Source organism: Aricia agestis, chromosome 4 (genome assembly GCF_905147365.1).
Source record: "Aricia agestis chromosome 4, ilAriAges1.1, whole genome shotgun sequence".
Taxonomy (NCBI): domain Eukaryota; kingdom Metazoa; phylum Arthropoda; class Insecta; order Lepidoptera; family Lycaenidae; genus Aricia; species Aricia agestis.
This window is the reverse complement of record NC_056409.1, coordinates 12,537,734-12,563,806: the sequence shown is the minus strand read 5'-3', so window position 1 is coordinate 12,563,806 and position 26,073 is coordinate 12,537,734. Positions and strand designations below refer to the sequence as shown.

The following is a 26,073-nucleotide window of genomic DNA, read 5'->3' as shown; positions in this document are numbered from 1 at the left end:
TAGGACGCGGCATTCCGATTCGTTTGAGTCTCAAAACGATTGCGTTGTACAGTGCTTGGTTCCAAAGACCAAAACTGAATAATATGGATAAAATAGTAGTTTTCGGCGCAGCGCAGACGACACACTATCCGTGACGCACTTTTTAGTCCGTGGAAATAGAACCTATGCAATATGCAGTGACGCACACGACGTGCAGCGAAAATACCTATTTATTTCTATTAAACAATCAATAGAAATAAAGAGGTATTGCATAATATTATGAATATAAAACTATTCAAAACTACGAAACCCTTGCTATAACTACTATTGCGACACTCAATTTGCAAAATTTTACATAATACGTCTATTACTTGTATAGTAATGTATTTCGATTTATTTTTATTCTACCTAATAATTATAATTTACATGATCTAACAACTAGCTACTTTATATGCCTTAGTACTTTATTATGGATGTATATTTTAATTTCAAACAAACATACATACAAGATACCTTTTTTACAAAAATGCACTTTATTTTGGCTAATCTATCTTACAGGAAGGTTTCTACTTTCTAATATTTCAAATCTAGTATACTGTATTTGTCGGATTCTAAATATAAACCACCCTAATGATTCAAATACCAACATTAAAAATGCATAATTTCCGGTCGCGAAGCATTTAGAAAATTGTTCATTGACCTAGCGCTACTTGTCTCTTTTACTCGCGCACAAAATTGTTGTCATCACGCTCCTATCACGTATCCGTGGAAAGGTAAAGCTATCTATTCGTACGCGAGTAAATGAGACAAGAAGCGATAGTTCGATGTACGAATTTCTATATGTTTCGCGATTTACTATACATATACTATACTGTAAAAGTACTTTAGTCTTTAACTTGTTTCCTCATTACTTGTAAAGTATAAGTCCACACATATTTTGGTAAGACAAAAACCAATCCAACCAAATTATGGTAGGCCATTTTGCGTCCTGAGTCAAAGAGTTAGAGTCGCAAGTTGTTTGAGATGAGTTTACCGTTGGAATGTCTATGGTGTTCCTGGTTGGCCAGGCTGCGGGAACTGCTGAAGAAGGGCCGGAGCGAAGGCTTGGGCGTGGAGCCGATGCTGATGGTGTCCATCTGGTCCGGCCCCGAGTCGTCGCCCTCGCCGCACGATAAAGACTCTAGCTCCTGTTGAATTGGGATTATTCTTAAATGTCGTAAAATATTGGGAATTTAAATAATATTAGTTTGGAGGAGATACAAAGTTTTCTTTGCGAAGAACTTCTTAATTAAAAATATATAATATTATAAATTATGTTTCTCAGTATGCGTCTAGATTTTATCTGTAAAGCGGTTAAGGTTTCCATAATTTATATTCTAATATTCGACTCTAAATGTAAAGTAAAGAGAAAAGAAATAATATGAAATCAAGAAGACAGAATAATCATAACATCTAAGGTTCTATTTTCACTCAGTCCCGCTTTTACATTAAGTACTCGTTATCGAACATCAAACGTTTGTTTCGTAATTTTAACCCATCAATCCCCAAGCTGCAGCCGGGTGCCGCATAAAAATTGAAAATCGATTGTGTCTGCGGTACCCACGATGGGGGTGTTAATACAACTCTATTTCCGCGTTACGAATACACAGCTGTAAACTGCTCCTGCTGCACATACCTGGAATAGTTCGTCAATCTGCGCGTTGTGTGTATCCCGCGATGCGCCCCGCTCGCCCATGTCCTCCGGCACTCGGAACCGCCGCAGCAGCGCTGCGAACTTCTGCTTCAGGTTGCGTTGCTGTAACACACATACAACGTACAACAATATGTACCTAACACAACAAACACACACATTGGAACAAAGGGCTCCCACACATAACTGCGAATTCGCATCGCATCGCAATTATCTGCGACAAAACTCATGCGATAAAATGACATTGCGATGCGATGCGAATTCGCAGTTTTGTGTGGGAGCCCATAATTTGAGGAACAGTCACACCGAATTGTTCAACAGCGATGCCGTGCGCGGTGCAACGTATCAATTTTAAGGCGCACCAAGCTCAAAATTAAAATGAGAAATAGAGCTGTAACGTGTACCTTCTCTCTTATGTTCTTGTATGGTGAAAGTATGTAGATTAAAAATAAGAAAATAGATTTTGAATCGCCGCAATTCGCAGCACTGTGTCGTGTAACGTTTCGATGTGAATTGACCCTTGAGTTTTCACTTTACAAAGATTTCAACAACAACAAACACATATTTGTTAGGGTAACACATAAAAGACAAGACCCATTGGCCATTACATCCAAATGATTATTTTTAGTAGAATTTAAAACAAAAAGTGTTAAACTTTGAGGGATCAAAGAAAATCATCATTTTTTTTTAATTAAACGTTACCGGTTACACTGTATACTGTATTATATATTTCCCAATCAGCAAACATATCTGGTCATAAAGATTAAAATAATGAACGTGGAATTTTTAATACCGTATATAATTTATAAAATTAATGAAATTTGATTACAAATCAAGAAGTTTATTACTTATAGGCCATTTCACAAGGCTTTCATAAATCATAAAACTTAAAGTTAATTAACCATTAATATTTAGCGAGGAGCCCCTTAAGTTAGACTTGTGATAATATTTTTAATTTTAATAAGGACAAGCTTTATTTCGAATTTAAACAATTTTTAAACTTGATCTAAAAGACGTATGCGTGAATCATGATTCTAAGCACCCGCTTACAAAATATGGAGCATGCTTAGTTATATTATACAGTATACTATAGCCGCTTACTAATAAAAAGAGCCACGCCATGTACACGGACGTTAAAGTTATAAGTACAATGTTTTCCCATTCTCTACTACGTAAGAAATGTAGCTTGACAGTTTGTCCTTGTATAACTATCCATACTAATATTACAAATGCGAAAATGTGTCTGTCTGTGTCTCTGTTTGTCTGTTACCTCTTTACACCCAAACCGCTGGACCGATTTTGATAGACTTTGGTATAGAGCAGGGGTTCCCAAACTGTGCGCCGCGGCGCCCTGGTGCGCCGTGGAAAGGCAACAGGGCCGCCGTGAGTCGATCCTCCATCATTATCCGAAACCACAAGTATTACAGAATAAAATTATAATATTATTATGAGTTATGCAAAGCAGGCAGATGATTAAATATTTGTTCATTATTATTTACCTGCTTAACCTAACTATAATAATCATTAAAGGTGTTTATTTATGTATATTTTTGTAATAGTTAAGCAAAGGGCGCCGTAACAAAATATTGAACCAGTTACTGCGCCACAGGTTGAAAACGATTGGGAACCCCTGGTGTAGAGAAAGGACATGGGATACTTTTTATCTCAGAAAATGTACGGTTCCCGCGCGATAAACGAATTTCGGCACAACGGAGTTGCGGGCGACATCTATAAGTTATAGAACTGTAAATATAGCGTGGATCTTTTTATTAACAAGGAGTTTAGTAGAGAATCTGACGAGTGTTATTTCCAGACATTACAAATGGCTATTTCGTAGGCTATTTCTAATGAACTACAGACTATAACTACAAGATAAATTATCTACAGGCAAAAAGCGAACACCCCATTATGAGAATAGAAAGATCTATTACTCGACTACGTTACGGTCAAACTAATAGCTGTACTCAATCATTCAAACATTTACTGATTATTATAGTTAAAAATAATGATCGAAGGAAGAAAGTTTTAGATAGATGTTTAATACATCAGAAGGAGAAACTACGAACGCGGTCGAGTATTTATGAACTTACTCCTTCGTGCGGAGCAACTTGGGAATTGTGATGCTACAGAGGAAATCGAAGAGAGCCGATAGACGAATTTGAAATCTATTCTCATAAGCATAGAGTGTAATTACGCGTGCCGGCTCACCGCCAGCTTTCCGCGGCTGCCCTTGCGTTTAGCGGAGGCGGCGGCGTGCTCCAGCTCGCTGTCGCTGTCCCTGTCGTGCGCCTTCGACCTTATATATTTCTGTATCTTTCTCTCTCTCTCCATGAAGCTCATGTCGTGTGAGCGTGACAACTGCATGTATAAAGCTTAGCTGAAGCGTTTGCTTATGAACTATACAAGCTGAGATTATACCACTAGGTATGTTTATATCGCCTACCTAGATTCTGCTTTCATTACAAAAATGTTCAACGCTATTATAGAATTTTTGATATAATATAATAATAACATGAAATCAAATGACACTAAGGATGGTAAAATTCTTTCATGCATATAAAATATTTTATTCAATACAACTCTCATTGTCTGATAAGAATTATATTACATTAAAATATTTATGTAGTGCCTTCTATTACTAATATACAAGATACACAGTCCGCGGCAAAAATCAACCTTACTAAAAGAGCACCAAACGCAACATTCTGGTGGACTTTCGATTTAGTAGTGCTCGAACGCTCCGCTGGGAAACATGTCCCAGTGCTCGTTTAACAATTGTAAAAATCATACGTTTAAAACGCAAAAAAAGGATGGAATTTCATATTTCCGGTAAGTATTAATTTTATCCCAATATATTGTATTATAAATATTGGTATTTCGTTAAAAAATCAACAAAAAACAGTTTTATCATTAAGTTGTAAATAAATCAACACGAGGTATAAACCATCTCAATTGCGAATACTCATACTAAAGGTACTTATCGTAGTTTATCATGCCCACTTGAAATGTTCGGGTTATACACTGTGTTCCTGTTCCATTTGGTGGAGTCGCTAATAATTATTATTTATTTTATTGAGGAATATATATATATTTTAAGGTTTCCTCGAGATCCAGTTAGATGTGGAGATTGGATATCAGTTATAGCACGGCTAAGACGCGAACAATTGTTCAAGCCGACTTTAGCGAGCGTTGTATGTTCTAAGCTTTTATATTCAATGTATACACGTATATTTTAGTTAACTATAAAATTAAACATATTAGAACAACATAATATTACAAGTAAAAATAATTACTCCACACTTTATACATTAAACTTTGGAAAAATTAAAAAATAGAGTATTAAAATTATTACAATCAACAAAAAAATGTTGAACAGTTCGACTCCACTCATACTTCACTACACCTTGTTCCAGCGGCGAAGTGCGGCCGTAAAATTAATGAAGTGCTTTTTTGGAATTGTAATAATTTAAACTTTAAGATTAAACGCGGATACGCGGATGGTTGAATTTAGTTTGAAGCGTGCGTCGTTTGTAAAAATTTATTGCTTTGTAAACACACATTGTACATTGTTTTATAAAAAGATGTTTAATAACTATTATTAAGGTTGATTTTAGATAAATGTATACTTTTTTAAACACTTTTACTCGGCGACAGATTTTCGAGAGGTTTTGTATGGGACTGTGTATCTTGTATATTAGTGATCGAAGTGTAGTGCACATTTTTCTATGGTGGCATTTATAAAAATATGCATTTTGATTAATAATTTTAGCGTCAAGCAAAGCATTATAAATAAGCTCAGTACATAATATTTAGTTACCAAGTAATGAATTAGAACATGCGTCTTCCTATCGTTTTAAGGTTCAACAAATAATTATAATTTTCTTTACGTATAATATTTACTCCACGATTTACTCTATCAATGATAAGGTGTGGTAAAATCAGATACGAATATGTTATGTTTGATAAAATAAGATCTAAGCTGCTTAAAAATGTCATAATTGAAGCCCAAAAAAAACTCTTCACTCGAAAACAGCTCGGTCATTAAAACATTTTTTTTTTCTAGAATGCTAATTAATAATTCATTTTCACACTAAACGTAGACCTCACATGATTAGCAGATCTAATAGCCTCAAGTATGCATAGTTGATTTTACCACACCCTATATTAAAGCATTTTTTTTTATTTCAATTAAAATCCATACTTTAGTATAAGATAGGTCTCCCTTGTTGAACGCCAGCTGTCGGTGCGTGCGACGTCGCGCGGGTGCGCCGTATGTCATCTCATCCGCCTCTTCCACCGAACTGAACTCGCCCTCCTCCTCTTCGTCTGAATAGCCTCTTTCTGTAATAAAAAAATACATGTTGTTGGGCGCTAGCATCTGCGACGGGTATGTAGTACAGCCAGCTACAGGTACTAATTAAATACTTTCGACTCTTTCGAGTTCGACAGCAAAGATAAAATTCAAATATGATTTGATAAAACGCGTATGACATGTCATTGTATTGTATAAAACTCGCAGTATTTGTGAAATACAAACATAATACCGGGACACAAAATGCGGATGGAATGTTCAACGAAACTATGAGAGTTAAAGCTTTCAACTTTTATTCCAATATTGAGTACTGTAGCCGAGTTGCTATGAAAGTTAATACAAGCGGCTGCATAGAACTCGAAATTGAAAAAAAAAACTATTCCCAATTTTCACGATAACATTAAAGTCCAATAAAAACTTACTAAAAACACAACATTGGAGATGAAAAATAGGTGTTTAGGTTGAGAATGTAACTTTAATATAATTAATATAAATAGCCGATGGAGAGGCCTAGCAGTGGAAAACCATCGCCTATTAACTTAACTCTATAAAGAGCTTTAAACTTGAAGAGTGTAAACCAATTTCTATGTTATATCATCTCCAAAACCAAGAAACTGGTCCCTTGAACTACGTTAAGAGTTATAATCTATTTCTGAGACCTTAAAGGTATCATCTAGTGATTTCATTATTGCCACCATGATTGTGAAATTATGGATTGGAGGCCTACTCTGAAACGGTTTATTCATCTTCGAATCCGAAAGCCGACCGAAGTTAACTCCAAACCAAAGTTACATCGGGCTCCCTATTGTCCATCGTAGCCACGTGATAAACTTCGGAGGCATGTGACAAACATCGGTCGGCCCCAGGCCCGATCCTCGAACTTTCGAACGAAAATATGTTGGAGTAGGAAACGGCCCGACCATTTGACCGATACATTGATATTTGGAATTCGGAGTAGACCTCCAGGAGGCCTACTACGAAACCGTTTTGAGACTCAAATAATCGAATAAGAATAAGAATGCCGCGTCCTGCTCTAACAACGTAATTTCTCGTTTGTTAGAGAAGAAGGCGGCATTCTCGTACAATTGTTTGAGTTTCAAAACGGTTTCGTGGTACAGCTCCAGGTTGCGAATCTTCTCTGTGGTAGAAGGTCGTTCTTCCCGATCACGTACCAGTAATGAGCAGCGTGTTATTGTTCTTGGTGTCGTGGTCGACGGGGGTCGAGGCGAGGCCGGTGATGGTGAGCTTGGCGAGCGGCTGGCCCGCCGCAGCGCCCACCTTGCCGCCCACGCTCGTCAGCTCCAACTCCATGTCCATCGAACGCTGGAGTACCTGGATGAAATAAGGAATATGAACTACGGAACGCAATTGAATTCATAGATGTATGACAGCGTAGCATGCCTTACAAAAATTTACTTTCTTTTATTCATTCATTTATTCATTCATTCATTCATACTTTACACGTTTTCCGGACTTATAACATTACATTGTCTATCTGCATATTTAAAGTCTACTCAGCAGCAATAAAACGAGTTTGTACGAGAAAACAATAGTGACTACACGACGAGTTTTACAATTTTAGTTAGAGGCTTCGTAAAACGATTGACGATGATGTCCGGTGGTTAACCTACATTCTATAAAAATTGGAAAACGAGAGAACAAAACCGCATTCATGTCCGCTAATTAATTGCCATAAATTCAGAATATTGCGCTCGATACGACAAAAGGGAAATCGGAACATTGAAACACAAAAGGTTTTGTTCATTGTTCTGTTTCATGATTTACACAATATTTTATAAATAAGAAATTACGGCACGTGGACTGACAACAATACTAATTTTATAAATACAAAAGCATATTTGTCTTCTATACTAAATCGCTGAATATTATTCGTAAGTCCTAAGTACTATCAACTATTATCTATTCTGTGGTACTATCAGAGAAGTTGATTCCTAGGCAGATGAGGGACCTACGTAGTTTGGTCGCGTTACGTCCAACCCAGCCGACGACAGATCACAAATAATTATTAACATTGAATTGACATGATCCGAACAAATGACGTTGGTCTGTCAACTGCCTAGGAATCAATTTCCTCGATGGTACATGAATACTTTGAGTCGACAAGGACATATATTTAAAAAAAAATATTTTACTTTCACCAGCTCATTTAAACGATTTTAAATCGTTTTAAACGAAGGCAATTGTGTGAAAGATAATACAAGTACCTGATCCATCCTAATGACTCCTTCAGCGAGCGTCTTGTAGCCGAGTATCGTGCGGTTCTTGTATTTCTTCCGCCTCTGAAGCATTATTTGTAATCTGAAATAAAAAATTCCGTTATAATACACTTAATGCTCATTGTAAATGTTGTTTTTGATTTGTGACTAGAAAGTATTGTTAAATAAATGCAGTCATCAATAGTCGTCACGTAAATTGTATGTTTATAAAGTGTAAATAATATTTGACAACGGTAGATCTACAAATATTCTAGATAGAAGTAAATTTAAATCTTAATATATATATTTCTTGTGTGCGTGTGTATGTGACTGAACTCCTCCTAAACGACTGGACCAATTTTGATGAAATTTTTTGTGTGTGTTCGTGGAGATTCGAGAATGGTTTAGATTTACAGTTTGGTCTACTGGAAAATGTTTTTTCAATTAATTTCTTATTTATATGGAGTTGTTGATTTTGGAATGTTTTACATTAGATCCGGCGGACGGCGCTATCATCGCATTCAATATTATTCTATTTCAATTTTAGTTTGTCCTGACAGATGGTGCTACGATTAATTTGAAAAAAAATTTGATCAATTCATGTGCTGATTAAAATATTAAATAAATAACACATAGGCTACAATTTTAACCGACTTTCAAAATGGGGGAGGTGTTATGTTCGTTTTCTTATATTCAACGATTACTCCGCCGTTTGTTAACCGATTTTCAAAATTTTTCTTTTGGTATATAGGGTATCATCCCAATTTGGTATTATATTCAGAAAAGTGGTGATCTGATGAAGGATCCATAAGTAATCGAGGGAACTCCTCAAAACTTATAGGGAAACATATGGTGACTTCGGTTTCGTGAGAAGTATTCTAAGCATATGCTACCAACAAGTAAGATTTTGCACCGAGATATACCTGGTATACCGTGGTTCGGAAGGTGCTGAGAGAATTCCTGATTCTTTATAGATACAAGTTTGGGAGTTTCGGCGTTGTTTTAAGAACAGAAAGCATATGCTACTATGCAAATTACATTCCTCATCATCATCATCATCACTACCATATTTTCCATTTCATAGTCTTTTAGATCGAGACTCGAGTTTGTCAAGCGATAATTAAAAAAAATCTATATCTACCTAATATTATAAACCTGAAGAGTATGTTTGTTTGAACGCGTCAATCTCAGAAACTACAGGTCCGATTTAAAAACTTATCTCAGTGTTAGATAGATCATATTTTATCGAGTAAGACTCATCATTTATCGAGAAGGTTATATTATATTATTACTCTAAGACTAATACGACAGAAGAAACTCAGGAAAATGTGGGAAAAACGGGGGAAATATTTTTTATGGGAAAATGTACCTACGGATTCTGTAAAATTTCTAATTTATGCGGGCGAAGCCGCGCGGGACATCTAGTAGCTCCATAATATTTTATGGTCATAAAGTTCCGTGCACCGACGATTAGACTCCGACGAAACAGCGGAAAGTCATAACGTTTATTACAAATTTAAGAGCCACTGCAGTAGGTACAGTTGAATTATAACCACACATAACGTTTATGGCAACGACATAAGAACTACTTTCACAGGAACTTCGAGGAAGAATAACTTTGAATGGGTTATATACATAAAATTTGTTTTATGCCCTCGTCTGGTGTACGGTTAGATTCCCACACATTAAACAATGCTTTATTATTAATTTTACTGACTAAATTACCGGACATCATGTTTATTAATATTTGTACGTACGAAATAGCTACCACGCTTTATGATATTTTATAACGAGTTTGGATTCACAGTTTTAGCTACAAGTACCTAGTTTGGTTTATGCGAATGTAGAGATATGTCTGCCAAATCCATACAATAAAATAGAATAAAAAATAAAACGTTTCGATCCTTTTAAAAGCTTTTTAAAGAGAAATCTCTGACCGCTAGCCAATTTTATATATCTGGCTTTATTTTATTAGAGCTCTCTATTAGATTTTATGGTAGCATAAAAGTTTTTGGCAATGGGTTTCAGTAATAAAATACATACTCTAAGCAGTAAGGGCAATGTTGTTTGTATTACTTTATATTTAGGGTTCGGAACTTACAAAGAATCAACATTATTTTATACGTGGGAGAACCATGCGAATGGGCCGGTTCGACCGGAGAAATACCACGTTCTCACAGAAAACCGGCGTGAAATAGCGCTTGCGCTGTGTTTCGCCGAGTGAGTGAGTTTACCGGAGGCCCGATCCCCTACCCTATTCCCTTCCCTACCCTCCCCTATTCCCTTCTCTTCCCATCCATACCCTCCCCCTACCCCTATTACCCTATTCCCTCTTAAAAGGCCGGCAACGCTCCTGCAGCTCTTCTGATACTGCAAGTGTCCATGGGCGACGGAAGTTGCTTTCCATCAGGTGACCCGTTTGCTCGTTTGCCCCCTTATTTCATAAAAAAATATGTAAATAAAAACACTGTACGAACATCTTGTTTTGTAACTTAAAACTTACTAAGTTATTAACAAGACGGATATTAAATATCGTTAAATAATTAATTAATTCATACTGAGGCATCTTCAATTCATCATGTAGTTAATTAGTGTCCGGTCACAGGTTGGTGAACACTTTCAAAAATCGGCAGCTGCATCTCTAGATGTGGGGTTCCTATAAACCAATTATTGCAATCCGCTCAACTTACCTATGATCCAAACCCTTGCATTTTGAAGGTCATCCAAATCTCTTCCCGCTATGCTAGGGTTATATACAGGCCAGGACTTTTCTCAGAAGAACCAGCTTTTGCCATCTAGTGACTCTCAACTCTTAAGTATACAACATGGCCCACACACCTGTTCCCGTCGCGCTTCACGAAGTGCGGGTACTGCAGCGAGAAGCACAGGTCGAGCTCGACGTCGAGCGGCGGCACGGTGATGTCATTGGAGCGCAGCGTGCGCTTGCTGCTGTGCATGCGCGCCGCCAGCGTCACCGCGCCCGCGCCCGTGCCGCCCGCCGCGCCGCCGCCCGCGTCGCCCAGCGCGCCGCACACCCGCAGACGCGTCACCCGTAAGGTGCATAGCCTGTAACGATACAGAAGGTTACATATTTACTGAAAAGTTTCATACTGTATCATATAATTATAGATTCTTAGTATTTCGTATGATATAATTTAGACGTGGGAGAGCCATGCTTCGGCACGAATGAGCCGGCTCGACCGGAGAAATACCACGTTCTCACAGAAAACCGGCGTGAAACAGCGCTTGCGTTTACTGGAGGCCCAATCCCCTACCCTATTCCCTTCCCATCCCTACCCTCCCCTATTACCCTATTCCCTCTTAAAAGGCCGGCAACGCACCTGCAGCTCTTCTGATGCTGCGAGTGTCCATGGGCGACGGAAGTTGCTTTCCATCAGGTGACCCGTTTGCTCGTTTGCCCCCGTATTTCATACAAAAAAAAAAATAGATTCGAACTGAGAAACTTAGTTTGGGTCGGTTACTTAACTAAAAATTTTACATTGTTTCTTATTATCATCGTTACATCTTGCAACGTAATATACACCAAAACTCCAATAAGTTATACATTCAATTACGAAAAAACTATCTTTTTCTGCGCGACTTTATCTTCCTCATTAATAATTCATGGCAACACCTGAACGTAGCAAACAGCAGTGCACATTTAAAATTCATAATTTTCATAAAACACGGTCCCTTTTGAACCGCCGCGACTTTGCAAATTTCCCCGTCAAGTACAGTTTTAATGAACCCAACAACTAAAGTCAGCGACATAACTAAAAGCTACTGCGACGGTGAATACGGAAAGTTGTTAAGCGAAACATTATTACAAGATATTCAACGACGAGCGACACTTTTGAAATGTGGTTTTTCAAAGCGCGCGCTCATCAAAAATTAGGTTATTGCGTAACGGCTAACGAGATAGTTCTTTCTGTTACTCTGCCGTGCGAAATTAAAATCTGATTAACGAGGGACTAATTTTGTTACTTTGTGTTTCTGTATTTTTATAGTATACTTCAACGTAAACGTACATTTAATGTTTTATTAGCAAGCAAACATAGAAAATATAAATTAAGAGGTCAGAATATTTTCTTTTTTGTCATTGAGAGCTGCCCCGCGTAGAAGCGCTACGGCGTAGTATAAGGCGTAGCATCGTATATTTCTCTATGCGTAGCATCGTCGTAGGCTCAGCGCTACGGAGGTTCTACGCATTTACGCGGAAAGGCAGGTTTGCGGCAGGGTGATATTGTAGGTATAATCTTATCTATAAAATTCTCGTGTCACAATGTTAGGCCGCGTACTCCTCCGAAACGGCTTTACTGATTTTAACCAAATTTTATATGCATATTCAGTGGGTCTGAGAATCGGCTACTGGGTACTTTTTATATTGATAAGTGCATTTGTTGAATAAATAATAGTAAATTGTTACAACTCGAGACTGACGTCGACCATTGTTTGTGCGACGGGATAGCGATGGACGTTGCCATGGTGACATACTTATTTTGTCACTTCAATAAAATACGTAATATGGGCGAAATGATTGATGTTTTTTATAATAAAATACTTATCACTGGGCGAAATTATACTTTAGATGGCAAAACAACGTTTGCCCGGGACAGCTAGTATATTATAATATAATTGCGATAGCATTGCAGGTGAAAATTAAACACTATCTGCTGTGACGGGTTTTTGCATTTTTTTTTACTTTGTTTTAATGAGGTTTTAATATTGAAACCATAGAGGTGAATACAATTTGGTTTGACAGCTGTAAAAGTTGTGATCAATTTAGTTGTGTCAGTGTCAGTAAAGCTAAAAGTCTGAACAACAAAAAATAATTTCTACGCTAAAAATTAAAAATCTAAACATTATAATTATAACTTAAATAGCATGATAACGGCAATAAATAATTATTTTAAGTCATTAAAGAGGTGATTCATCCATGTTTTTAAAACTAATGTGTTTGACTCCTAAATTTAAAATACACATTATTCCTTCTACCTTCTATGTAAAGTACATTATATAAATTATGAATTTTCAAGGATTCAGCTATGTTTGCGGTATGTGACGTCGACGGCGGTGAATAGAAGCGGTAAAGGCGACTGTGCAAAGGAGCAGAGGCCCGCGGGGAACAAGAGAATTCCATATGTGTACCCGCACGAGCAAAAAGCGTACAAAGTGAACGAGACGAGGAGATATTCCCCCTTCCATCATCCGGGACAGGTAAATACAATGAGTAATATGTCAAAATTTAAAAGCTGCATTTGAACAGCAAACTTGGTGTTTTGGTCAGTGACAGTAGCCAATGTAATTCTTCTGTGCCAAATCTATGCCAATATTATTCTTTGAGTCGGAATATATTATTTGAGTCCATAGTACCAACAACAAACATAGTACCAACGAGATAAAAATAAAATCACCTCAAGATTTCGAGTGAAATCTTATTACTGCTGTTTTATTAATCGAAGTTCTTAGTCATAATACAATTTCAAAGAACAAACAGAAGTTAAACTTGAAAATTGTTTGCAAACTTCTCGAGTTGTAAAAGTGTTTTCTGCTTGAGAATTAATTACGACATTTCGAGAATTCGATGTTATCTTTTAATTTCGACCTAAACAACATGCCGAACATTTGGTTTTTATAGCTTGCGACATAATATTATTATCCTACTAGATGACGCCCGCAACTCCGTTGCGCCAAAACTCGTTTATCGCGCTGCAACCGTACATTTTTCCGGGATGAAAAGTATCCTATGTCCTTTCCCGGGACTCAAGGTACCTCCATACCAAATTTCAGCAAAATCGGTTCAGCGGTTTGGGCGTGAAGAGGTAACAGACAGACGGAGAGACAGACAGACACACTTTCGCATTTAGAATATTAGTATGGGAAGTATGGATAATGGATATCATAATCTCAAAAGGGACTTTTCCACTCTCCTTACTGCTTATGCAGACTTTATGAAAAACGTATTAGAAAATATTTCGTAATGTCTTCGATGATAGATCTTCTGAGTCTGATATCCCAACTTCAATACCAGAGGAAACAGCAAATACTTATTATTCAAGTGAGTCAAGTGAGAATCTTTATCAATGAAATATTTTAATAATTAATTAATACTCCCCACACCGGTTTCGGTGACGGTGGCCAGTTTCATTGAAACCAGGCCTGTTACGCAGGAGTAATTTTTAAATTGCCCAAGTGTGTGCGCAGTACACAAGAGCACTCTCTTTTCCTTTCACTCTCATAACCCAGTGGGACGGATGACCGATACGACTGATCAGGTGCAGGACCGACTTTTTACATGCCCATCCGACCCATGGATCATCTTACTTGTCAGACAATCAGGTGATCAGCCTGCATTGTCCTAACTAAACTTGGAAATAACAATATGTTTCCAACGCGGGAATCGAACCCACGACCTCCGCGTCTAGAGCTTAGCTCTAAACCACTGGACCACGGAGGCGTTTATGAAATATTTGCTGAAGCAACTACCCAAGCCCCCTACAAATATATTCATCCCGACAGCACCAGAACGAGGGTTATGTTTTTCAAGACTGTTGCATAACTTTTATGGCGGGCTTTGAGCGTGGCGACCGAATCAAGAAATTCCGTAACGACAATAAACCTAGCACCCCCCACTCCGATCGGTACAGCGGTACTGTCGGTGCGGCGTTGCCGTGCATCGTTTAATGTCGTTTCAGTTCGGCAGACTTCGGCACGGTGATTGTGTGCGTGCGACTAGACGTATGCGAATTATAATTGCATAAGTCGATGAAAAATGCTATGCAATAGCTTTACCGCGGCAGTCTCCGAGTGCCACACGTATTTTTTAATGTTTTATTTTTATAGTGTTCTTATTTCAGACGACGGCCGAATGGGTGGTGGCGCGTTCCGACGACATACTAAACTGGGGGAGAAGCACCTCGCTGTGGCCTCTGACGTTCGGCCTCGCCTGTTGCGCGCTAGAGATGATGCATTACGCCGGACCCAGGTACCGTACAAAGCTAAAACCTAACACTTTAGATAACTTAAGGGACCTATGAGACAGAGACCGGTCACGCGATCAGGCGTTCAAGCGGTCAGTTTTGCCTTCTTTGTGTTGTAGTACGTTATAAAGAGACAAAGAACGCAAAACTGACCGCTTGAATGCTTGACTGTTCTCTGTCCGAAAGGTCCCTAAATGGCTATCTTAATCAACAGGCTATATCTGTAGCAATGATGTCTACGTACTATTTGCAAAGATGAGTAACAATTTTGCTGCTGGAATAATATAGTATTACTAATAATATTAATTGCTAGGTTTGGATGATTTGATACTAATCTAAGAGACTTGAGACATGATATAGAACGACGAGTTATAATGTGTAAAAACACGTCGCAAATATCTTTATTTTCCCAGTAAATTACGAGACACGCCATAGTCCATTAGGAAAATCATATTTCACGCTTCAAGAATTCACTTATATTTGTGGTAACCATAATGTTTATTTACACATTATGTGTACCTACACGTGCTCCGTTCAGCATTGGTGAAGTGGATAATTTATTTAAAATGATGCATATTATTTTAACCGATTTACAAAAAAACTTATATTATTTACTGTCTTACTGACTGACTGACATATCTATATATTAATACGTGAGAGAAAAACTTTGTAACCCTTTTTACGAAAAATGGGGAAACGTAGGTGCATGAAATTTCGCACAGTTATAGTTTATATGGTGAAAGTGCATCGAGCTAATATTATTTTAAAATTATGCTTTTATCATATATATTTTTAACAAATAAAACGTTACACACACTACGACACTACTACTAGGAAAAATGACAGATTTTTGAGTGACGAGCCTATACATACGTATTATACTCTTTTATTTATGGTTGAAGTCTGTTGACAACAAGTTGAAAAATTGAAGATGGATTATTGTTTTTTTTATTTAATTTTAGATACTATTAGACAATGCTTAAACAGCCAGTCTGAGATCAGCTGAGTCCCAGAGACAAGAATTGAAAAAAACTATGAAGTCAATATTTTTTACAAAATATAGGTAGTAGTCCTAATGTCGTTGCAAGTAAGGTCGAATTTCGACCATTGGGCGATCTCTAGTATTTATAATATGGGGCCCTAACATCATAAATATAATCGGAAAAAAACCTTTTTATTGACTAGTTCTAAGAAACAGGCAACACCACTGATACAATTAGATACTTCCACGTTACAGATACGACATGGACCGTTTCGGCATGGTGTTCCGTGGTACCCCGCGGCAGACCGACGTCATAATCGTAGCCGGGACCGTCACTAACAAGATGGCGCCGATGCTGCGTAAGACATACGACCTCATGTCGGAGCCGAGGTTCGTCGTGTCCATGGGCAGCTGCGCCAACGGCGGCGGATACTACCACTACACGTACTCCACTGTTAGGGGCTGCGATAGGATTATACCGGTAAGCGTATGTAGCTCTTGACGTACCTAATACTGCTTCAGTATTAGGTACGTCAAGAGATGATGAGAACCTATAGGTTTTTTTTTTTTTTTTTTTTTTTTTTTTTTTTTTTTTTTTTTTTTCTAAACTCCACAGGCCTATATGGCCCGTGCCCTGATTAAATTTCTTTTCATATTAATATATTTTCTTTTTATGCTATCGTTTTGCGTCGGATTACATTTTCGGTTTACATTATTCGCCCTGAAGGGGCTCTATATGTCGTGACCTCTGGTGTTGTTGAGGGTCTTATTACGTTGGCCACCTGGTTGGTGGCTGCTGTCATCTTCCCGGAAGTCATCTTCTTGACTGGGATGTCCTCGAAGTCTTGATCTTCCGGGGTGATGTCATCTTCTTGATTATTTTTATCTTTGGACCTCAGTTGGAGCCCAGTGGGTAAGTCCGGCATTTTCCACTTTCCTCACGATTTGTCTCCACCCTTTGCCTTTCGGTGTTTTGGCATTGGCTCGGGTGTATAGGGGTCACCAAAGCTGGGTGGAGTTTCTGGGATGTTAAAGGTGTTGGTCCATGCCGGTCCCGCTCGCTGGGTGAGGGGTGTGTTCTTTTGTGTTTGCCACCTGGTGGTGGCTGGTGTCTTCTTCTTGATTGTTCATTGTCATGTCCTCTGCCCCCTGTTGGTGGTGGGGGCGTATTTGTGGGCCACCTGTTGGTGGCTGATGTCGTCTTCTTGATTGTTTATTGTCAGTCCGGTATTTTATCAGTTTTATATGCCATCATGGAGCTTTGACCGAGACCAGTTTTTGATAGTGGAATGGTCCCGGTTCTTAATGGCCATCTTGGCGTTGTACTCCATGATGGCCTTAACAGGTGTTTCCATCACTCCCTTTATGAGTTTGCCCAGCGCGTCATCCGTGTCGTCGGTGTAGTAGACTAGATGTTCCGTGTGACGCGTCAGGGCAACCACCGCGTGTGAAGCACTGTCGTGTAGTTGCAACTTCCTCTTTTGCTGTTTGATGACGTAGACTCTCTTGTAACACAATCCCTGGGCCTCATGTATTGTAAGTACTTTTGAGGCCTCTCCTATACCGTAACCTGACTTCCTCAGAGTTGACTTTTCTAGCTGGGTGTAAGTCAGGTACAGGGTGTTGGTGTCGGTTTTAGGGATCTCCGTCCCGGTCATGGGTGTTATTGCCAGGGACTTGATGATGTTGCTTGAGGAGTAGATGCCCTTGTGTATTTGCTTCAGCGCCATAGCGACGTCTTGCGGGCACCTATGTGTACAGAGGAGATCTTTGGCTACATCTGCGAGGTGATACGGGCGATAGTAATACAGCTCGAAGAGATTATCCCGGTCAATGTAGGGGAGCTGGTTTACGTCCCCTATTAATAGCAGGCTCTCGGCTTTGATGATCTGCGCCGCCAGTATTATGGATCCGAAGTGACTCATAAGTGCTTCATCTACAAGCAGCCTCTTGCGTTCCAGGTCTTCGAGTCCCTTCGGTCCATTTACTAGGAGGGATGCGATTGTGCGCACCCTCCTCGAAGCTTCATGGCCTGCCTTTCCCCGGATTCTCTCCACGAGGTCTTTCTTTGCCTCGATTGTTGTCGTTACAACTACATCCTCTTCGGCGTTGAAGTTTTGGACTATCCACGTCGTTTTCCCGCAACCCGGGACCCCGTTTATCCAAGTTATTGCTGGGATCGTCCATTCGTCGGGGGGCTCTACCTCAGACAGGATCTGGGATGTTTGTAGGATCCTGTCTTCCAGCCATATTTCTGTGCCCCTGGTGGTAACGACGATGGGGTCGCGAGACGGAATGTTATAGACGGGTTGTCCTCTTCTTTTAGTCCGGTCTTCGTCCAGGAGGACTATTCCTGAGGTGGCGCTAAACGCCGCCATATGGGTAGTCATATCCTGTCCCCTAAGGACGGTCGCTGTGTTGTTGTTATAGACCGTTGCATGGGCCTCCTCTAGTTGGATTTGTAGGAGGCCATCTTTGCCTTTTTGGTACGACATCATGATGTCTTCGCATTCCTTGATTCTGATGGTCTTGTTTGCCTCCAGTACGGCTACATATTCCAGGAACGCGTTGATCATATGGTCTTCTTGTCGTACCACTTTCCTTAGGGTTGGACTCTTGACCAGGCCTGCCTGTGCCTTTGTTGGGCATTGTTTTATTGGTGCTTTCTGCGGTGGTTTTGGGGCTTTGGTAAATCTGCTGAGCGCGTTTGCTTGGGTGTCTGGGCTTCGGAATGTGTCTGGTCGTAGGGGCAGCTGTCTCTCGAGACCTTCTTGAGGCTCTCTCCTGAAGTGTTGGCTCTCCTTAGTGACCAGCCGATGGATTTGCTGGTCGACTTTGGCGGCGGATGTTTGTTGTTTGGCCGCGGTGACAATCTCTTTTTGTTTTTCAGCCGCCCTTAATCTCCTTAATTCCTTTTCCTTTTCAGCCCAGATTTCCGCGCTTGATTTCGGCGTCTCAGTAGATGGCCCTGGGAGTGATAGTGCACGTTCTGTGTTTTGTGGTGTTGATGATATTCTCCAGTTTGTCAGCGAGTTTATCTTTTTCCTGATTCTTTGCAGCACATTTTGTCTAGAGTTGGGATCGAGACTCTGCCCCACATCTGAAGGTGTTGTAGATTGTGGTTCTGTTGTTGGGCTTCGCTGTGGTTCCACTGTGGTCAGTCTTGATGTTGTCTCGGGTGGTTTGTTTGGTACTAGGAAGCTTAGATCTTGGGATCTCCCTTCATACACCACGATCTCGTGTTTGTCTGCTGCTCTGACACACCCGAGATAGTCTGCCACCTCTCCTCTATCGAAGTCCACGCTCATGGTGTCCACACTAATTGTCCTTGGGCCGATGGTATTGCCGTTGGCTTCGGCTAGCTTCAACAAGAACGCGCAGGCTCTGGCAAATTGAGTTTCTTCGGTCAATTGAGGTTATTTTTGATGTTAAGGCCTGAATATTGTTGTTTATTATTGGGGCCACCTTGTGAGTTTCCTTGATTTGTCGGTGTGGCTCTGCTGTCTCGAACTCCAGCCATTTCCGAACATCCTGGGTCTCTTTTAGGGTGGCCGCCATGTTCTCCTTAAGGGAGTTGATCTCGGCTGTGAGTTGGGCAATTTGTTTGTTGTGTGCCCTTTCTATGTTAACTAGCTCAATGGCGTGGCGGCTGCGCTCTTTCTCCAGGTTGTATTTGTGCCGTGACCTGGAGTCGGAGAGGGAAAGGACGATTTCGTAGAGGCTTTGCAGGGACTCAATCGCGTCTAGCTTACATTCGCGTTTCATGTTCCCTGCCTTCTCTAGTGCCTCCTTCCCTTTTTGTAGCGTGGTGTTGGCTACCTTTGTGGCCACGTCCATTTCCACTGCAAATCCCCGGGAGCTGGTGAATAGAATGCTCTTCCTGGAGGTGCGACTTTTCCGCGAGAAGTCCGAGCAGACCGACGATTCTGAGAGTTCCGACAGCTCGTCGTCCTCCTCTGCCGAGTTGATAGGGCGGGGTGGTAGCTCGGCTTGCTCCCATTCTTGTATTTTAATCTGCACCTCCTCTTCTGTTGTTTGGGAAGGGCTACCCTGGTCTACTGGGTTTTGTGTGACTTCCTCTGTTGCTGTTGAGGGTTGGGCTGACTTCTGCAGTAGCATCTTGGCCAAGGTCTTCTCCCTTAGTGATCGGCTGAACGTCTTCCCGGTCTTGGCATCTGAGCCACTCGCAGCTGACGTAGCCGTTTTGTAGGAGTTGTTAGATTTTGATGACATCTTGTCTTGTCGGGTAGGGTGACGGGTACGTGAGATGAGCTAGGATGGCTTGGTTGTGTTAACGGGGGTTCCCAGCGGCTGTGGCCCTTTTCCCTTTGTTGTTGTTTTTTCGGGAAAAACTACCGCGGCCAAGTTGTAGAGCTTTTTCCCCCGATTCTAACGAGCCCTTACTCGAGGGTGTAGGATGAAGGGTTCCCGAGATATGGCCGGAGGGGATTTTCACCTTGGGGGGGGGGGGGGGGGGGAGGTTTCGTGGGAGTGACTTTGGGATAATAAAATTTTTATGGAAAAAGTTATTTGGGGTGTGGGTGGTTTTGAGCCGTTACGTGGGTCCCTAGATGAAATTTGGGAAATGTGTTGGGGCCGATTTGTAGGGATTTCTCTCCTGGTTCTAATGAGCCCTCACTCGATGTTGTAGGTGCTCGTGCGGCCGAGTTATGGCTCGAGGGGTAATTTGGGGTGGGGTTGGGGGGGGGGGGGGGGGTGGAGGTTTCGTAGGATTGACTTTGGCGGGGTCTTAGGAAAATTTTTTGAGGTAGGGGTTGGTGGTGATATCTCCTGTTCCCGGGTGAATTTCGGGAATCTGTTGGGGCCAAATCGTAGGTCTCCTTATCCCGATTCAAATAAGCCCTTACTCGAGAGTCTCGGGGTCCGGATGGCTGAGTTATGGGCTGAGGGGTATTTCCGCTGGGGGAGGGGGGGTCGGGGGGGGGGGGGGAGGTTTCGTGGGGGACGTTTGGAGGGGTCTTTGGAAAATGTTCACTAATCAACCCCAGGGGTGGTCAGCTACACTTTTGGGGTAGGGGGTTGTTTTTTGTGGGGGATGAATTTAGGGGTGGGGGTGGGATCCCTGGAAGACTCACCTCACGCTGATGTTGGGGATACCTCACACTAGGTATCTCCCGTGCACCCTTTGAGTACGCTGTCGGTGCTAGTGAGCTGCCTTTGGAGTCCGCTGAGCTGAGCTGATGGTCGCCGAAGGTGTCTTCAGATTTTCGAAGGTGGACCCTCGGATTGCCGGCTGTCTTCAGTTCGGCACGTGTGCTAGGTCAACTCGATGAACTTTGTCTTACACGTGTTTAAACCTCGTGGAAATTGGGAATTTTGGAGCTTATAGCAGCCAAACCCCTTCACGGAGCAGGACAGTTGATAGGTCCCTAGACAGGTCTCAGCGGCGCGAAGACGGGTGTTATTGTGTCTTTTGGGGGACTTACTTGGACCGGAAGTTATTCCTCTTCAAAGTTGGGCTCTTATAACTCCGGAACCAGGCCTCCAATCGCGTGGTCTCCAATTGTGCGTCTGGGCAGTGCACTAATCTTTCACTTTTTACACTTTTAACTATTATCGCACGACTTTTACTATTTTTCCCGATTTTCCGACGCGGAGCGATATGTTGTCGTGTCGACTGCGCGGGGCGTACTCGAACCTATAGGTTAGGTTAGGTTAGGTTAGGTTAGGTTAGGTTAGGTTGGAGGGAGCCTCCCCCCGATGGTTGCACGCCTTGTCGTGGCGGTGGGGCTCTAGTAACCGCGGCTTGGACAACCGCGGTGAAGCGAAGAGGCAACCAGGGCCGGCCGGTGTCGCCGCCTGGCCCGAGGAGGGCGCTCCCAGCGGACTGGAGGAGTCCGCTGCGGATGCGCACCGAGGTGGGGCCGCAGAGGAAGAGGCAAGTAGGTATTACGGTGCGCCGCTTGCCCTATCCTCTGCGGCCGAGGACGGATCGCGGGGGGCAGAGGCATTGTGGTAGGTTGCCGCTTTCCCTACCCCCCTGCGAGCTGGCGGGGCCGTTCCGTTTGAACGGCATTGGTGGGGCCGCAGAGGAAGAGGCAAGTAGGTATTACGGTGCGCCGCTTGCCCTATCCTCTGCGGCCGAGGTGTGGTCGATGGCAGAGCCACAGACCTGATCTGCCACATGGCCTCCAAGTAGCAGACTCGGGGGGCGTCTGCTACAGCCTTGGTGGGGGCCGAGGAGGAGGGCGCATGTGTTGTGCGCCCATCGTGGAGTCTTCGGGCCGCTGGCGGGGTCGCAGATGTGTGTATCGTTCCTGTGGCCCCGTCAATATGCGGCGTGGCGGAAGATGGGGGGGGGGGTTTTAGTGGGTATACCGTGGTCTCATTAGCTACGGGAGTCCCACATAACCACTCGGGTCGCCCCCCTGCGCCTGGGTGGTATGCGTAATGCATTTCCCCCTCCGAAAAAAAAAAAAAAAAAAAAAAAAAAAAAAAAAAAAAAAAAAAAAAAAAGGTTGGAGGGAGCCTACGCCAGCCTGCCATGAGTGCGGCGCTGCGGAGGACACGGCCCAGCACACCCTCGAGGTGTGCGATCGTTGGGCCGTGCAGCGCCATGATCTCATGGGGGTGCTAGGGCGGGACCTCTCGCTCTCGAGCATGGTTCGCTGCATGCTCGAGAGCGATGAGGCCTGGCAGGCGGCGGTCTCTTTCTGCGAAACCGTCCTTTCGCAGAAAGAGGCCGCGGAGCGGAACAGAGAGGATGACCCATCCTCCGTTCCGCTCCGCCGGCGTAGGACGGGAGTGCGGAGGCGTCGTTACGCGAACCTCCAAACTTCCGTCTAATCCGGGGCTCCGGGCAAGGATGGGAACCTGCCCGGCTTAGCTAGTCCCGGCGCCGAGGGGAACGCTTCAGTTTGCCGGAGTGTTCCCTTACTTTGGTGGAAGTCCGGTCTCTTTTGAGGCAGACCGGCCGGTCATGGAGGGAGTCCTGTGTTAGACAGATCCAGGATATCCCTCCGTATATGGCTGAAGGCAAATCGCAGGTGGTTTTAGTGGGTAAGAGTCCCACATACCCCCGGGGTGCTTCAGCTAACTGAGGCACATCCCCAACCCGGGGCACCCATGATGGGTTTCCCCTGCGCACAAAAAAAAAAAAAAAAAAAAAAAGGTTAGGTTAGGTTAAGTTAGGTTAAGTTAACCTATAAGGGCGCTTTTTTAATGAAATAAGGGGGCAAACGAGCAAACGGGTCACCTGATGGAAAGCAACTTCCGTTGCCCATGGACACTCGCAGCATCAGAAGAGCTGCAGGTGCGTTGCCGGCCTTTTAAGAGGGAATAGGGTAATAGGGGAGGGTAGGGATGGGAAGGGAAGGGAAGGGAATAGGGGAGGGTAGGGAAGGGAATAGGGTAGGGGATTGGGCCTCCGGTAAACTCACTCACTCAGCGAAACACAGCGCAAGCGCTGTTTCACGCCGCTTTTCTGTGAGAACGTGGTATTTCTTCGGTCGAGCCGGCCCATTCGTGCCGAAGCATGGCTCTCCCACGTATTCGCTTTCAGACGTGCGCGTTTTCAGCTCGCGTGTTTCCCAAACAGCAGTTGAGATATTTGGTATTCAGAAGATACCTTGACAGATGGAAAAGTAAATACACATTACTTTTTAAACCATTCACCCACATCTTGCCCCCATCGCTTAATATATAATTTACTAGTTGTGAAGAACATGAAACATAGTAAACCAATTATAGCACCTCGTAGTAAGAACTTAGGTGTTAACGTGTGAATACCATCTCCAGCACTCGCCAAAAGCACTTAACACCCAAAAAACGAGTGCAAGTGTTACACGGCACTTCTCTGAAAAAATAATTTTCGAGCCGACTTAACCAGAAGCGAAGATGAACGTTCCACGGGATGTATTATATTTTTTATACAGAAAACTGTGAATCCATACTAACAAGCGTGACAAGGTGACAGACACTTTATAATAAAGTGTCTGTCACCTTGTCTCGCTTAAGCCGCTAAGCCGATTTGGATGAAATTTGGTATAGACATATTATTATGTAGGTAAGTATTGCGACTTTGATTCCTGGGAAACGGCAAGGGATATTTTTATGCCGGTGCCGGTAAAAATGTACGGTTCCCGCACGATTAAACGGTGCAACGAAGTTAGGGCAACATCTAGAACTACAATATTATATTTGACGAAGCTAGCTAGCAATAACTGGACTGGAGTTTCAGGTGGACATATACGTTCCTGGCTGCCCCCCCACGGCTGAGGCTCTTCTGTATGCTATGCTGCAGCTACAGAAGAAGATCAAGCGCATGAGACACTGTATCACTTGGTATAGACATTAGAATAATTCCGCAGCTCAAATAAATTGTGTACGTCAAATTAAATTGTTTTTAATTATTTTATAGTTGTGAGAGCGCGTGAGAGCGAGCATGTGATATATATATATATATATATATATATATATATATATATATATATATATATATATATATATATATATATATATATATATATATATATATATATAATTGGAATCTCGGAATCGGCTCCAACGATTTTCATGAAATTTAGTATAGGGGGTTTCGGGGGCGATAAATCGATCTAGCTAGGAATCATTTTTAGAAAATGTCTTTTTCATCGAATACCGAGCAAAGCTCGGTTAAATAGCTAGTTTGGTTCTTAATTACTGTGTGTAACATACGTAACACAAATGCGACGCGGAGAATTTGGGATTTAATGTGTTACTACTTACTAACGAATTCTTGAGACTGTTCACAAGGAATGTTTGGTGAATGAATTGTTTTCTGTATTCTGATAATTTTGCTTAAACTTACTGCTTTACCAGGAATGTAAAACTACTTGTAATATTTATCTACAGTCTCAACACCTTTACAATTAATATTTAGAGATTACATTTAGTTTCTATAATATACGGTATGAGGAACATCGAATCCCAGTTTGTTCTAGATAATAAAAGGAAAAATAACTATACAAGACTCAGACCGTTTGTCTAAACTCTAAAGTAATGTCTAGACAACTTTTATGAGCACCATTCAGCACAGATCTATTATAGAGATCCAGAGTTTTTACAGTACAGAACATCCGTTTCGGGTTTCATGGTCATAAACCCATATTCAGTTTTACAGGCCAATCCTTTTTTTTATTTCAACGGGTCTGTACATAATAAAGGACCTATCAGACAGAGAGCAGTCGCACGTTCAGGCGTTCTGCGTTCGCATTTTGCGTTCGAGCGGTCAGTCACACAGGAGCAATTCTGACGCGGTCAGAACGCCCCCTGTGTGAGTATCTCTATATATAACGTAACTAGATGTCCCGCGCGGCTTTGCCCGCGTAAATTAGGCATTTTACAGAAACCGTACATTTTCCCATAAAAAATATTTCCCCCGTTTTTCCCACATTTTCCTGAGTTTCTTCGGTCTTAGCGTGATAATATAATATAGCCTATAGTCTTACTCGATAAATGATCTAACACTGAGATAAGTTTTTAAATCAGACCTGTAGTTCCTGAGATTGACGCGTTGAAGCAAACATACTCTTCAGGTTTATAATATTAGTTAGGTATAGATTTTTTTTAATTATCGCTTGACAAACTCGAGTCTCGATCTAAAAGACTATGAAATGGTATAATATGGTAGTGATGGTGATGATGATGAATGTAATTTGCATAGTAGCATATGCTTTCTGTTCTTAAAACAACGCCGAAACTCCCAAACTTGTATCTATAAAGAATCAGGAGTCTCAGCACCTTCCGAACCACGGTATACCAGGTATATCTCGGTGCAAAATCTTACTTGTTAGCATATGCTTAGAATACTTCTCACGAAACCGAAGTCACCGCATGTTTCCCTATAAGTTTTGAGGAGTTCCCTCGATTACTTATGGATCCTTCATCAGATCACCACTCTTGTGAATATAATA

The 26,073-nt window shown here is 41.7% G+C and overlaps 2 protein-coding genes across 4 annotated transcripts in view; one reads left to right on the top strand and one right to left on the bottom strand.

Annotated features, from left to right (window-relative positions):
• LOC121725894 (phosphofurin acidic cluster sorting protein 1) overlaps positions 1-26,073 on the bottom strand; it is a 111,937-nt gene that overhangs the window by 14,984 nt on the left and 70,880 nt on the right. For 2 of the 3 annotated variants that reach the window (XM_042113061.1, XM_042113062.1), the window contains exons 2-8: positions 11,036-11,263; positions 8,207-8,300; positions 7,154-7,313; positions 5,871-6,010; positions 3,878-4,027; positions 1,655-1,774; positions 1,013-1,166 (exon numbers count right to left, since the gene is read on the bottom strand). In XM_042113061.1, coding sequence (XP_041968995.1) covers positions 1,013-1,166; positions 1,655-1,774; positions 3,878-4,027; positions 5,871-6,010; positions 7,154-7,313; positions 8,207-8,300; positions 11,036-11,263 — 1,046 coding nt within the window. The remainder of the gene's footprint in view (positions 1-1,012; positions 1,167-1,654; positions 1,775-3,877; positions 4,028-5,870; positions 6,011-7,153; positions 7,314-8,206; positions 8,301-11,035; positions 11,264-26,073) is intronic. The other variant, XM_042113063.1, reaches the window with a different exon arrangement.
• On the top strand, positions 13,082-24,498 carry LOC121726660 (NADH-quinone oxidoreductase subunit B 2-like). The gene is made up of 5 exons (XM_042114111.1): positions 13,082-13,122; positions 13,234-13,414; positions 15,055-15,182; positions 16,415-16,640; positions 24,360-24,498. Exons 1-5 carry the CDS (start codon positions 13,082-13,084, stop codon positions 24,474-24,476), a joined length of 693 nt encoding a protein of 230 aa, XP_041970045.1. The 3' UTR covers positions 24,477-24,498.

Coding starts and splice junctions, on each gene's coding strand:
- LOC121726660 (XM_042114111.1), top strand. CDS start 13,082: ATGATAACGGCAATAAATAATTATTTTAAGTCATTAAAGAG. Junction 13,123..13,233: donor TATTTTAAGTCATTAAAGAG/GTGATTCATCCA, acceptor TGAATTTTCAAG/GATTCAGCTATGTTTGCGGT. Junction 15,183..16,414: donor ATGCATTACGCCGGACCCAG/GTACCGTACAAA, acceptor TCCACGTTACAG/ATACGACATGGACCGTTTCG.